The 14,442-nt window shown below is 38.0% G+C and overlaps 3 protein-coding genes across 3 annotated transcripts; 1 reads left to right on the top strand and 2 right to left on the bottom strand.

Moving 5' to 3' along the window:
- The first annotated feature begins 167 nt into the window (after positions 1-167).
- On the top strand, positions 168-10,666 carry LOC116162243 (DNA repair and recombination protein RAD54-like). Its single transcript, XM_031475809.1, has 8 exons — positions 168-242; positions 294-488; positions 537-730; positions 778-1,063; positions 3,215-3,599; positions 5,921-6,711; positions 10,107-10,388; positions 10,435-10,666. Exons 1-8 carry the CDS (start codon positions 240-242, stop codon positions 10,579-10,581), a joined length of 2,283 nt encoding a protein of 760 aa, XP_031331669.1. The 5' UTR covers positions 168-239; the 3' UTR covers positions 10,582-10,666.
- LOC116162278 lies at positions 10,616-11,577 on the bottom strand. Its single transcript, XM_031475881.1, has 2 exons — positions 10,923-11,577; positions 10,616-10,877 (listed from the first exon to the last, which is right to left on the bottom strand). The coding sequence occupies exons 1-2, from the start codon at positions 11,280-11,282 to the stop codon at positions 10,647-10,649; spliced, it is 591 nt and encodes a 196-aa protein (XP_031331741.1). The 5' UTR covers positions 11,283-11,577; the 3' UTR covers positions 10,616-10,646.
- A 560-nt stretch (positions 11,578-12,137) lies between these two features.
- LOC116162273 (elongator complex protein 5) lies at positions 12,138-13,335 on the bottom strand. The gene is made up of 4 exons (XM_031475876.1): positions 13,177-13,335; positions 12,832-13,131; positions 12,456-12,786; positions 12,138-12,407 (listed from the first exon to the last, which is right to left on the bottom strand). The coding sequence occupies exons 1-4, from the start codon at positions 13,232-13,234 to the stop codon at positions 12,311-12,313; spliced, it is 786 nt and encodes a 261-aa protein (XP_031331736.1). The 5' UTR covers positions 13,235-13,335; the 3' UTR covers positions 12,138-12,310.
- Positions 13,336-14,442: the final 1,107 nt, after the last annotated feature.

Below are 14,442 nucleotides of genomic sequence, written 5' to 3'. Positions count from 1 at the left end.
TTCTTTGCAACGATGACCTCAAACCTGGATGGAACGAGTGTCATCAGATGACGACTGTGGAATGGCAATTGATTATACAGTTTGCGTATAATCAATGGGTATGGGAACCACATTTACAGCATTCTGTAAAAAGCCATCTGGCAACCATGCACAATTGAAAATTAAAACCAAACCGCCAAAAGTGTCACCTAACCTCACTCATTGTAGTTGTCTTAAATGCATTATTTTCAATAAAAAAAATGGTATTAAACAACTTCTTTTTGGATGGATAAAGTGTATATTAATCGTTTTAGCGGCGCAGTTCGACGTCACGACCACTACCACAGTTTAAACCTGGAAATCTGCAAAGTAAATTTGTGTCTCCCGAAACTGAATCTTCATCAAAAAAGCGGACAAGAGACAAATCCAAGACGACCAATACAAAATGTAGAAAACCGCTAGTGCAATTAAACGAGAATGGGTTCGATTACTCGTACGCCACGTCCCACGTAAGTTATGTACCAATTACACGTACAAACTTACCGTTCTTACTTTAGGAGGAGCTAATAAAGAAGTTATTGCAACCGTTCGTCTCCCCCGATCCAAATTATCAAGCCTCTAATTCTACGAAGACTTTAGGTATAAGACGCAGTCGTGTTAAGCGAGCTTTGTACGATCCAAACACGCCAAACGCTCTGGTGTTGTACGCCCCACCAGAGGTCACCGAGCACGACAAAATGAAGCACGATGAGTAAGTATCACGTACGATCTGCCGTCGGTCAAAAGTGGAGGTTTTAGCAAGGTACTGGTGCACGTCGTAGTCGATCCAATACTAAGCAATATCTTGCGACCTCACCAGCGTGAGGGCGTGAAGTTTATGTACAATTGCGTCACGGGCGTGCAAATATCGGGCTCGTTCGGATGCATAATGGCGGACGAGATGGGGCTGGGCAAAACGCTGCAGTGCATTACTTTAATGTGGACTTTGCTAAGGCAAGGGCCCGAATGTCGCCCTACGATTGATAAGGCCATCATTGTTTGCCCGAGTTCGCTCGTACGTAATTGGAGCAACGAAATCACCAAGGTTTGTATCTTGATCGTGTGCAAAAATTCTCTTCGAAATTTCAATTGTTTTGAATTTTCCTGGATTATCTGATATGAAATTTTTTAATTATTTTTCCAATGTTTGTAAGAACGGCTTTTATCTTAAATTTAATTTCTGAGTTTAATTCATTTTTATTTTTGCGAATTTTCTAGAATTTTTATTAAATTTTCATCAAATTTTTGCTGGTTTTTTGAATATTAGAAATGCTCGCAAGAAACTTTTGAAGGATTTCAAATTTTTTTAATTTTTTGAATGCTTTAATTCGTCAGAATTCTCCAGTCCGATTTCTTAATTCAATTTCTTCCCTCAGTATTGTGCAAGGGCCTGTTGAAATTGCCGATATGTTTATTTTTTGTTTTTTCTTTAAATTTTGGAATCTCATTGTTGCAAGTTTCCTCGCAAGTTTCAAAACTGAATGTTCTGATATTTCTGAATTTTTGAAATGTTTTTATTTTTCAAATGACTATTTTTAGATTTTTTAAATTACACATTTTTAATTTTTGGAATTTTTTATTTTTAATTTTTTCTAATTTCTTAATTTTTCGAATTTTCAAAATTATTTTGTTTTCTTTCATGCAGGCGTCTTAACAATTTTTAGTTTTCTGTAGTTTTTGGACTTTTAATTTGTCTAAGTTTTAAATTTGAATTCTATTCAAATTTTAAATTTCTAATTTTTTTAGTTTTCTAATTTTTCAATTTTTTTTGTTTTATTAGTTTTGCAAATTTTTTACATTTTTGCATTTTTTAATCTTTGTGAGCATATATTTTTTTGTATTTATATACTGTATAGATATACTAATGAAGTGTTTTCGTTGAAAAATTCGACGAATAGCATCGGGTTGCTTGTAAAATGTCACGGTATGTGCACAATTTATTCTTGATTTTTCTTAAATTTTTCTATGTGAAATTTATTTTTCGGAATTTGTTGGGTTCAAAAATCAAATTTTTTTCAATTTTATTATTATTAAGCAGCCCCCTCACGTCCGTCGTGTCCATAATCGGCCCTCTCGAGGGCAGCGACCTCGATGTGGGAGTGCGGCGGGTGGCGTTGCTTCTTCCCGGGCGAATGCGGGAGGAGCGCGTGCGAATTCACAGAGTCCGTTTGCTGAGCGTATAGATGCTCAAACTCGGGATCTATTTACGGGGTAGCTGGGCGGTGTAGCACGAAAAAGCAGAGGTCGATTGGTCTTAGGGGCAGTTGCTATGGATTATTCCCGGTTCTCCTCGGCCGTAGCAAGTAATGGTGGGTGCGACGACCGGGGTCATTTTTCCGTCGGGTGCGGTTGAGGCGGCGGCGTCCTCTTCCATTTGCGGCACTCTACTTGCGCATGCCCGGTGAGCGTTTGTTTGCTTTGGTGGTAGATGGTTTGGCCGGGTCTTACGTTCTGGTAGCTTCCTCCATCTTCCGTACTTCCTCGACGAGGTTCTTGAACAGCTGGACCTTGATTTGGGGGACTGCGGAGGTGTCCGTAAACCATGCTCACTTGGAATTCTTCTCCCGAGCGTAGGTTTTCTGGGATTTTAGCGATGAGAGGTCTCTGTTGACTAATGAAGAGCTCTGTGCCTTCTCTATCCCTCTGCTCCGTGGAGAAGATGGTGCGCAGGATCTGGTGGACGGGCAGTGGGCAGGGAGAACGAGCGGTGCTTCCGTTATTGAAACTCGTCGGTGACTGTTTGCGTAGGCGGTAACTGTTTGTGTGCGCCTTATGGCTACGCGTGAGGGTGTGGAATTAAGAGAGGTATTTATGTACGTGATTCTTTTTCGCCATTTTTCTGACATTAAGGTTTCAGATACCAAAATTTCTTCTTGTATCAATCTTAGGGGTGTCCATGTTATGAAATGAGCACAAAATTGGAATCGTGATATATCACAGTGAAACTTTTGTGTAAAATTGTCCAGTATCCAATATTTTTTGCTAGCCATATTTAATTTTTTGTTGGCGATCTATCTGGTACAAAATTTCATTTTTTTTTGATAATTTTATGTGTGTCAAATTTCTCTTTTTCGCAATTTTTTGGGGGTCAAAAAAATTTTCGGGTGTCAAATTTAACATTAATTAATTAATTAACATTTTGGATTGGTAGGCAAGGCGGCATCAAGTTAGTATTTAAGTTTAGATCGATTTTTAGTGGTTGGCCGGACGTCTGAGCTCGGTAATAATGGACGGGGGCCCTGACGGCAAAAAAAAGTTGACGCAATTTATGCAGGCGCAAGGACGTACGGCGACGCCGCTGCTCATCATTTCGTACGAGACCTTCCGCATGCACGCCGAAATTTTGCATTCTAGCGAGATCGGTTTGGTGCTGTGCGACGAAGGGCATCGCCTGAAGAACTGCGAGAACCAGACGTACCGCGCGCTGATGGGGCTCAAATCAAAACGACGCGTGCTGCTGAGCGGAACGCCGATTCAAAACGATCTCACCGAGTACTTCAGCCTGATACATTTCGTCAACGAGGGTCTTTTGGGAAGCGCGCAGGAATTTCGTCGCAAATTCGAAAACTACATCATGAAGGGTAAGCTAAAACTAATTATTAGCAGTGGTGTCCCCATAGGGTATACGCCGTATACCCTCAAGGATTTTTTAGACATATGGCGTATAGAGCGCTGGAATTGGGTCCGTTAACTTGGCCCCCCCACTGAGAGATTTCATAGTCGTATTATTTTGAAATGAATGCGCTCGTTATGCGCTCATATGCGCCACCGATAGTAACTCTTGCGCCATTATCGTTTTTTAGAAATCCGAAAAAACATTTGGGGGGGCCAAGTGAACGTAGCCCCCCCAGTACGTATTTTGTCCCTTGTAACTAGGTCACCTGATACATTTGGTTATGCGCTCAATTGCGCCACTTGAATTAAAGCTGGCGCCATTACGGTTAAGCCATAAAAAATTTTTAAAAAGTGGGGGGGGGGCTAACTTAACGTTTTCAAAAGTTACGTTTTTTAACATGTTTTTTCTACTACATCGTACCTTTCATCATGCGCTAAAATGCGCCGTAAACAAAAATCTTGGCGCCATTATAGTGTTTCAGAAACACTATATACAGGGTGTTTTTTTGGGAGCTTTAGTTAAACGATTCTGGGAAAGTAAAATAGGTAGGTTTTTAAAAATTTGTATTTAGGAGTTACTCCGAAGGCCGAATCGATGTAAAATATTTTCAAAATGGACGCACTTCCGGAAATAACTTTTGAAAACGCTAAGTTAGATCCTCCACTTTTAAAAATTTTTTATGGCCTAACCGTAATGGCGCTAGCTTTAATTTAAGTGGCGCAATTGAGCTCATAACCAGATGTATCAAGTGGCACAAATACCGGTAGCAAAATGCGTTATGGGGGATTCTGTTCCAGAGTTGGACTGGGTCACTGGGTCAACTGGGTCACCTGGGTCACTAAATTAAACTGGGTCGCTGGGTCACGTCATACTCTTTTCAGTTAGACCCAGTGACCCAGTTTGACCCAGTGACCCAGTTTGACCCAGTTTGACCCAGTGACCCAGTTTGACCCAGCGACCCAATTTCACCCGGGGACCCAATTCGACCCAATCACCTAGTTTGATCGAATAACGCAGTTAAGTCAGTGCCCTCGGTTCAAGTGTACAGATTATGAAATAAATGCTTAATGCTGGTTTGTTGAAAATAATACTCGATTGCTTGACAACTGCCATTTCTGTGATGTTTGCTTTAATACTGCCGTAAAAAACTTTCCATGTCCCGAATTGTATTAGAATAATGTTATTTCTTTGCTTCAGGGCTTACCAGTTTGCTTACAGGTGTTCATTCACATTTAATTTTTTTCTACTAGTTAGCTTAATCCAAATAAATCTTTTCTCTAAATACTTTCATTGACTACTTGACTACAAACTATAAACAAATGCATTTGATTTTTTTAGGTATTAGTTCTCTTGAATGAAATTGGGCTACGTGCTTGAAACGTTACTTGAAATTGTTTTGGATGATACCTAACAATAATTTAATTACTGGGCCCCCGGGTCAAGACGGGTCACTGAGTAAAGCTGGGTCAAGATGGGTCAAGCTGGGTCACCGGGTCAAGTTGGGTCAAACTGGGTCACCGGGTCAAGCTGGGTCACCGGGTCAAGTTGGGTCACCGGGTCAAGCTGGGTCACCGGGTCAAGCTGGGTCACCGGGTCAACTGGGTCAGTAAACTAACTGGGTCACTCTATGCTTGACCCAGTCCAACTCTGTTCTGTTCACTTGGCCCCCCCCCAAATATATTTAAGGATAACCAAAAAACAATAATGGCGCAATGATATCTTTTTACGGCGCATTTCAGCGCATACCTGAGAGTACAATTTCGTATGAAAAGATGTTAAAAAAAAGTAACTTTTAAAAACGTTAAGTTGGCCCCCCCACTTTTTGAAAATTTGTCACGGCTTAACCGTAATGGCGCTAGCTTTAATTCAAGTGGCGCAATTGAGCGCATAACCAAATGTATCAGGTGACCTAGTTACAAGGGACAAAATACGTACTGGGGGGGGCTACGTTCACTTGCCCCCCCCCCCAATGTTTTTTCGGATTTCTAAAAAACGATAATGGCGCAAGAGTTATTATCGGTGGCGCATATGAGCGCATAACGAGCGCATTCATTTCAAAATAATACGACTATGAAATCTCTCAGTGGGGGGGGGCCAAGTTAACGGACCCGCTGAAATTGCGTTTTGAGTACCTATCAAATTTTTATAAATTTGTCGGGAATGCCCCCCCCCCCCCCCCCCCCCCCCAACGCTTTTAAAGGGAACATCACAACCACTGAGTACACTCTCAAAGAAATTGTTGGGAACATCACTGATTTATTAGTAATTCGCGTAATCGTTTTTTAGGACAAGACTCCTACGCGACGCCGCTCGAGCGCCAACACGCCCAGGAACGTTTAACCGAACTGACAACGTTAGTAAACCGATGCTTGATTAGGCGCACGAGTGCGCTACTGACAAAGTATCTGCCGGTCAAATTCGAAATGATCATTTGCTGCCATTTAACTCCCGTCCAAAAGGCGCTGTACCGCAACTACATAAACTCCGAGGCGATTCGGCAAACGGTCGCGGAGTGCGACTCGGAGAGCAAGGCCTCCCTGAGCACCTTGGCGAGTATCACGACGTTAAAGAAACTGTGCAACCATCCCGATTTGATCGTCGACAAAATTCGAGAGGGCGCCGAAGGCTTCGAAAACGCAGCGAAACTAATTCCGCCGAAGCACAACGAAAACGACGTACAGCCCGAGCTTTCCGGCAAGCTGATGTTGCTCGACTGCCTTTTGGCGAACATGAAGGCGAACTTGGACGACAAGATCGTGCTCGTCTCGAACTACACGCAAACGTTGGATCTGTTCGAGAGGCTCTGCAAGAAGCGCGGCTACCTGTACGTGCGTCTCGACGGCACCATGACCATAAAAAAGCGCGCGAAGGTCGTCGAGACGTTTAATAAGCCGGAATCGCGCGAGTTTATTTTTATGCTCAGCTCGAAGGCGGGCGGGTGTGGATTGAATTTAATCGGCGCGAATCGGTTGGTGATGTTCGACCCGGATTGGAACCCGGCGAATGACGATCAAGCTATGGCGCGAGTTTGGCGTGACGGACAGAAGAAACCATGTTACATTTATCGATTTCTCGCCGTAAGTTTCAGTTTCAAATTCGACTTCTATTTCGAAATCCAATGTAGACGTCTTATTTGAAATTCCAATGGGAATTTTAACGTTTCCTTCTATCATGGTACAAAAATAAGGTTTGACCATTTCATAACCAAAAATATATCACCATACACTTTTTTTAAAATTTCGTTCTATCTTAAAATTTTGCAAAATAAACATTTTTGAAACTTCAAAAACTTAAAACGTGTAGTTTGAAACATTGAAGCTGTTTATGGAACCTAGAAGTTTCGGAATCGTATAATATTTAAATTGTGCAATTAAATCAATAAATCATGTCAAAAGTTAAAAAAATTGTCAAAAACACTCGTCAACATTTCAAGGTTTCCAATTTATAAACTTTAAAAGCGAACTGCAAAATTATTTCATTTGTTTCAATAATTCCGAATCTTTTATAGGTTAAAAAAATTCGATTCTTCAATTTGTTTCAAAATTCAAAAATGTTTATTTTGTAGCATTTCAAAATCTTCAGGCAAACAATTTCGGAATTTTGGACATTTCAAATTTCCAAAAATTATTTAAATACATTTCAAAATTCCAAAAGAACCAATTCCATATTTGAGTGAAGCGTTGTGGAAATTACAGAAGTAGGGGGCAAAGAAAGTTAAATGCCCTTGTTTCTAAATTTTAAAATTTTCATTAGCACTCAAAATGCAAAAATCCAGCATACTGCATCATAACTAAATGCGATTTAGAGAAAAAAAGAAATAGTAATGAGACTTTGACCATCCTTTTTATCGTGTTTCAAAAATAAGACAGTTTCAAGGTTCACAATGTTGAAATATCAAGAATTCGAAAACAATTTTAAAAATATTAAATAATTCGTGATTACAAAAACACTTCTAATTGTCAGGGTGTCATAAGTTCCGACTTTTCAGATGAAATTTCGTAACTTTTAAAATTTTGAAATTTTACTATAATTTCAAAAACTCTTTAGAATCACAAGATTTCAAAAAGCTTGAATGTTATTTTGAGGTTCACACTATTGAAAAATGTACCAATAACTCCAAAAATTAAAATTTTTATGTTTTGTAATTTTTAATGTTCCAAAATTTCGAGCAACAATTACAAAATGTTAAAAAAGTGCCTCAATATTTCTAATTCTCAACTCAATGTTAACCTTTCTCACTTGTACAGGGTGACCCAATAAGACTGTCCCTCGGCCATATCTCGAGAACCGTTCGTCATATGACTTAGGGGAAAAAAATTAAATCGGTCATGAAGAATCGGAAAATATTTTCAAGTTCTAAAAATGACCACCAGAGGGCGTAACTGTCATTTTAGATTTAAAAAATGCATTTTCTTTAAATTTCTTTAAACATTCTTTTTTCACATTTTTAAAGAGAACAAATTTGGTATGGTTGAAAAGAGCATTCCTTGGGGAATGGGAATCAATATAGTTAATTTAGTTGAATCCTTCTCCGCCAGGGGGCTAGTTTTGACACTATGACCCAAAATCCTAAAAAAATCAAATGGAATGATATGACTTTTTCTTTATGAAAAAGTAGCCAAATAACATCCAAAGAGGCCAGTGAAAACCGTTTTTCAAAATCTCGTTCCTAATCTCAAATATTAGGAAAATGAGATTAATTAATTAACTAATTAAAATGCTTAAATTGTATCTTAAATTTACTTTTTATGTATTTCCGGTATTTGTCGATGGCGCGAAAGAAAAGGACCCTACACTTTTAGGTAGGCCTTTGAAAATTAAACAAATGAAACACGATGCATTATAAAATAATAACAGCCTTAATTTGTAAATTATTCTGCTGTGTTTACATTCAGAAAGTGCAGTTTTTTGAATTTGTAATCTAATCGATATATTTTGAGTATTTTCAAAATGCGACCATCGCTACTCGCATCTTCTATTTGCGTTATCCGAATCAACCATGAACCATCGCCAGCATATTAAATGCTTCTTGGCTAGAAATCGGCATTTTAGAAAAGATTACAAATTCAAAAAACTACACTTTCTGAATGCGTAAACACAGCAGAATAATTTACAAATTCATTTGTTTAATTTCCAAGGCCTACCTAAAAGTGTAGGGTGCTTTTCTTTCGCGCCATCGACAAATACCGGAAATATGTCAAATAAGATACAATTTAAGCATTTTTATTAATTAGGTAATTAATTAATCTCATTTTCCCAATAATTGAGGTTGGGAACGAGATTTTGAAAAACGGTTTTCACTGGCTTCTTTGGATGTTATTTGACTACTTTTTCATAAAGAAAAAGACATTCCATTTGATTTTTTTAGGATTTCGGATCTTAGTGTCAAAACTAGCCCCCTGGCGGAGAAGGATTCAACTAAATTAACTATATTATTTTGGTTGATTCTCATTGCCCAAAGAATGCTCTTTTCAACGATACCAAATTTTGTCACAATCGGTCAAACGGTTAAGAAGTTAAAGCAGGTTATTGCAAAAACAATTGAACGCCCCACACCATCTTTGTTTTTGAAAAAGCTAAGTTTTTGTTTTTACGAAAATGATAGATAAACTGGTTCTCTTTAAAAATGTGAAAAAAAGAATGTTTAAGTTTATTATACGAAATTTGAAGAAAATGCAGTTTTAAAATTTAAGATGGTGGTCATTTTTAAAACTTGACATTATTTTCCAGCGATTTTTCATAACCGATTTACCCAATAATTTACCCCTAAGTCATTTGACGAACGGTTTCCGAGATATGGCCGAGGAACAGTCTTATTGGGTCACCCTGTACAGTGTTGAAATCATACGAATCCATAATTTCAAAAAAATCTCAATTTATAAGGTTTCAAAGTTTCTAAATTTACTCTAATTTCAAAGTTTTTTTTCGAAAACAAATCTCTAGCACGGGGGGTTTGGAGGGGTGTGGAATTTCACAGCTTCAACATGTCGAACTTCGTTCGATCAATTTTTTGAGGTTTCAAAATTCAAATATGGTTATTTTGCAGAACGTAACATCTGCACTTCAAAAAAGGCCAAAAATAAAATGAACACATTTCAAAATTTTCACTGAACCAATTTCTTATTTAAGTGGAAATTTCACAAGTATGAAGTGAAGAAAGATAAATGCGCATGTGCAGAATAAATTTTGTTATTTGTTGAACAGTGTTCTTAACAATCATTATTTCAAAAAAATTCAAGCTCCAACATAAATTTGAGCTTTATTTGAAGACAGATTCTTCTAATAAAGGCAAACATATCGCATATTTTAAACATGAGGTGTGCGCGTGCGCAATGTTAAGTTTCTTATTTATAAGAATATTTACGCCGTTCTGGATCAATTGATAGAAAATGCGCTAAAGTTACTGGCGAAAACATTTTTTTCATTTTTTAAATATTTGACAATATAAAAATCAGCATATGATTTGTACTAGACTGGAACCATCGAAGAGAAAATATTCCAACGGCAGGCGCATAAAAAGGCGCTAAGCTCGACGGTGGTCGACATGAACGAAGAGGCCGCGCGTCACTTCAGCGCCTCCGAACTGAAGGAACTATTTCGATTGGAGACGACGGAATCGGACACGCACACGCGACTGAAATGCAAGCGTTGCCTGAACAAGATACAGACGAAGAACCCGCCGGAGGAATCGGATTGCACCTCGGACTTGGCCAACTGGTACCACAGCTGGGATAAGCGCGGGTTGGCCGATTTGGTAAGCGAACATTACAAGTTGCGTTAAAGTAGTGCGTGTCTTTTAGGTAATTAAGCAAATTTGGGACATGTCGCAATTTATTTCGTTCGTCTTTCACCAAAAGTCCGCGAATGAAGTTGTCAAACCAATTCAGAACATTGAAGAGGAGGAGGCGGAGCAGACGGAAGATGATGGAAGTATTTATGACGATTAATGTGTTTTGTAAATTAAGAAGTAGTGTTTGTTTGTTTAAATGTTAATCGTTTTGTGTTTAATTTATTAAAGGAATTTTTCGAAAACGTGTGGATAGGAAACGTTGTCGTATCGCCTAGTCGGCTGCTTTTCAAGCGCCTCCACGCTGCTTTCATCCCAAGTCTTCAAAATTCTCAAATTTCGCAATAGACGATTGTAGACAATAATGGTCCTTGCTGCGTAAATAAATTTGCACAATTTCAAGTAGCGTACAAACCACGGTTCGAGCTGACATACGACGACACCATTAAAATTGCTCTACAAATCTGGATCAAAACCTGCTGATAATCGGGGTCAACTTACTTCGTGTATGTGACGGTAAGAACGCTTTCTAAGCAAACTACCTGACGAAGACCTCTCCCTAGAGCTATCTTCACGATCTTCCTTGCGATCATAGCGTAAAATATCGTTCGTATGCTCGTCCAATTTAATTTTGTTCGCGTAAATGGCCGTTTTATTGCATTCCTTGTACAAATTAGCCGCGTTCAGAAATTGGCACCTCTTTTCTTTGTAGAGCCTATATTCATCGTCGCGATACCCATTCAATTGGCCCAAGTATTCCTTTTCATTGTGGACAACAGTTTCCCTGGCCAGAAGTCGTTTATTAACGTCATTTCGTGTATACATGTCAATTAAAAGGAAATCTTGGCGTTTTGTTGCCATAGATATACATATTCACAAGCACAATTTGAATTTTTTATGTAAAGTTTGACTGTTCAGATTTTGTAAGGTCTCATCCTGTATATACAACCTATGACGACGCACACATTTTTGAGAGCTGGTAACCGCGCGACTTTTAAACGAAGGGGAAAGTCGTCTGTGCCGTCTCTAGAGCGCAAACACTTTTTACAATCATCTTGGTTGGTTTTGTATGCAGCATTTTATATTTTTGTTTTTGAAATTGACTTGATTTAACCGTAATGCAGAATCATATATTTGATACCGTTATCCTTTTGTTTACGATTTTGGTGTAATGTTTCCTTAATTTATGTTTATGATTTTATGATCTTGACCAGAAATTATATTCGTATAAGTTTTGTTCATTCTTTTAAACATGTGGAAAACCATCAAATTGTTTTAATGTGTGTGTGTATCTGTACTGACTTGTTGGTTGTAGACTAACATTTTCGCCGTGAAGAGACGGTCACGGCAGGGGTGGACTATAGACTGAGAAATCCCGAACGAAGGATCATGCTACAGATCTTGGGGGCAAGATTATGCTAATAAAAATTCTTCGGTTTTGATTTGCGATTCACTGATTTTTACGTATTTTGTCGTAACATTGCTTGCTTTTAACAGATGATTTTATTGCACCAAAAATCATCCTGTGTATTTCACACTTTCTCAGAATCTTATACTCTCTTGAAGCCTACAGGCACACATTTTTTTTATGTTATGCATTCACATCCTTACAAACAATTGATTTTGCTACGCAATTTATATTACAATTTGATGGTTGGTTTTTTTTCTTGGTACGTTCTTTTTTCCCCAGCCTATTTCTGTTTTTGCACGATGAACTACCATTTCCAAAGTTTATTCTTGCAATGACTAAATTTTCGAGCTTTCACAATCTAAATCTATCTCATCCAGTTCCATTCGTTGAACAAAATTGAACCTGCCAAAATATCAATACTAGCAAGAGTTTAAGTAAAACAATTTTTTTATGACAGTAAATATTTATGCTTAAATTATTAGATATCGAGGTCATCATCCGGATCTTCTTCATCCCAGTCATCCGTCTCATCAAATTCATATGTGATTTTTCCTCCCCCTTTCTCATCTACATCCCTGTCAACGACACAATTACCGCATCTACGTTGGACACTTAAGTCTCACCTGTACACATACGGCAAAACCACCTTATCTCTTAGCACCTTCTCTTGATCATTTAAGCCAATTTTAAACGTCGCCAGATTTTCTGGATTGCTCACCTCCTGAACCAGTTTTTTCGCGTCCGCAACGGTAATCTTCTCCGAATCTAGGATGCCGTTGTTCGTGCTGTACATTTCGATCTGTCTGATCACTTTTCCGGATGGCTTTTTGTAAACGTAAAGGACGCGATTACTGTTCGGCTGTAATTGTATCGAAAATGTGGAGAGGTGGTCGAAGTATTGCAAAATGTTGTCATCCAAGTCCTCGTGGAAAATCGCGATGACACGTGCGCATTCTAAAAAGCGAGTATCGTTTACGAGATCACGCAAACTAAACTTACCCTTATTAAGAACGAGTTCCTTAAGTATATTGTAGACTACCTTAAAACCGTATAAATGTACAGCGTGCACTAGTGAATCGACGACAATAATGGGTTGGTTTTTAATCTGTGCGACATTAAGGAAGGGGTCGGTGTAAGGTTCTAACCACCCTTTACAGTTGGAAACGCAATCGTAACAGGTGAAATTCGAACGTGGGGTAAACAATCCTTCGAACTGAAAATAGTGTACGTTGTCATTTTGTTTGGTTTGTAACCTCAAGACGGATTCCAGGAGATCTTTGCCTTCATGCTCCAAACAGTCTAGAAATGATTGTCGTTATATAGCACTCGATTTCACGCACGAACCCTCGATGAGTACAAATCTGGATAAGGGGGTAGTTGATAGAAATGTTCTCAACGTCATGCTTTGGACTGCAAACAGTCAAGAAATGGGCTTTAGAGAGTGTTGAAATTTCTTGTTCACACTCTTAAAAGTAGGGTTATATTTAACACAAACATTATATACAGCGCGATTCCACCTACAGGCTGCTCCAAAACATAAAATTATTTAATTACGTTATGACTAATGTTTTAATTATTACTGTAGCGAATTTTCTAAAACGTTATCAAGGCGTCATCAAGTTGATAAAGAGGCGATAAGGAATTAAAGCCTTTCTGTGAAATATGATATGCTTTCTTTATTTTTCTACACCTTTTCCACTTTTATTCGAGAAGTTGTAAATTGTATTTGAGAATTGTTACTTGTATTTGAGAAAACATCAAAGTAGATGAGAATAGTCAGTTGGATTTGAGAAAACAACAAATGTATTTGAGAATATCAATTGTATTTGAGAAAGTATCATTTGATTTTAAGAAGTCGTTAATTGTATTTCAGAATGTAATATTATTCCTAATGAATTATAATTAAGAATCAAATTTTTATAATCCCGCTACTGTATGTAGTCCCGCAACAGCAGCAGCAGCATCAGGCTATGTTATACATGTGATTTTTTTTTCTCATTTTCAATTGATATCTTCTCAAATACATTTTACCATTTCTTGATGAATACAATTTTCTACTCTCAAATTCATTTGATGCCTTCTCAAATACAAATCACTATTCTGAACTACATTTGTTGTTTTCTCAAATACATTTTACTATTCTCAAATACAATTGTGACTTTCTCAAATTAACTTTATAGTTTCCCGAATAAAAGTGGAAAAGGTGTAGAGGGATTATGGTTTGCTATATAAGCAAATTGAATTGTGTTTAGCCCTAACAACGATATTGAAGTGATAAATAGTGGTTAAAATTAAGTGTTATATGTTAGTACAAGTATAAAGTGATAGATTGTAAGTAACTGTTATAAATCAATCAATTTAAGTTGAGTTGGCACCACGCAATTTTTAGGTGTGGAAAGCTTTTTGCGCCATCTGGAGAGCACTAACGTTGGTTACGTTTGCATTCACATTCATATAAATTTTGATCCTGAGTTGTTTGAGTGTCTAGTGACTTTGTTTGTAACTAACATTTTGTCCGTGAATGAAAAGCAGTCATGGGGGTGGCAAAAACTGTAATTAAATTGAGTTACGACACCTAATTTCGTGATTGTCTTCGACATTTACTGTAGG

The sequence above is a fragment of the Photinus pyralis genome, unplaced genomic scaffold, assembly GCF_008802855.1.
Source record: "Photinus pyralis isolate 1611_PpyrPB1 unplaced genomic scaffold, Ppyr1.3 Ppyr1.4_LG10, whole genome shotgun sequence".
NCBI classification, from domain to species: domain Eukaryota; kingdom Metazoa; phylum Arthropoda; class Insecta; order Coleoptera; family Lampyridae; genus Photinus; species Photinus pyralis.
This window is presented reverse-complemented; position numbering and strand designations above follow the sequence as displayed.

Bases quoted from the DNA above. Each gene is read 5' to 3' on its own strand.
- LOC116162243 (XM_031475809.1), top strand. The intron at 6,712-10,106 runs GTAAGTTTCAGT...GATTTGTACTAG, and splicing joins ACATTTATCGATTTCTCGCC to ACTGGAACCATCGAAGAGAA. The intron at 10,389-10,434 runs GTAAGCGAACAT...CGTGTCTTTTAG, and splicing joins AGCGCGGGTTGGCCGATTTG to GTAATTAAGCAAATTTGGGA.
- LOC116162278 (XM_031475881.1), bottom strand. From the start codon at position 11,282: ATGGCAACAAAACGCCAAGATTTCCTTTTAATTGACATGTATACACGA. The intron at 10,878-10,922 runs GTAAGTTGACCC...CCAGATTTGTAG, and splicing joins CTTACCGTCACATACACGAA to AGCAATTTTAATGGTGTCGT.
- LOC116162273 (XM_031475876.1), bottom strand. From the start codon at position 13,234: ATGACGTTGAGAACATTTCTATCAACTACCCCCTTATCCAGATTTGTA. The intron at 12,787-12,831 runs GTAAGTTTAGTT...CTCGCTTTTTAG, and splicing joins GGAACTCGTTCTTAATAAGG to AATGCGCACGTGTCATCGCG. The intron at 12,408-12,455 runs GTGAGACTTAAG...TGTCGTTGACAG, and splicing joins GTTTTGCCGTATGTGTACAG to GGATGTAGATGAGAAAGGGG.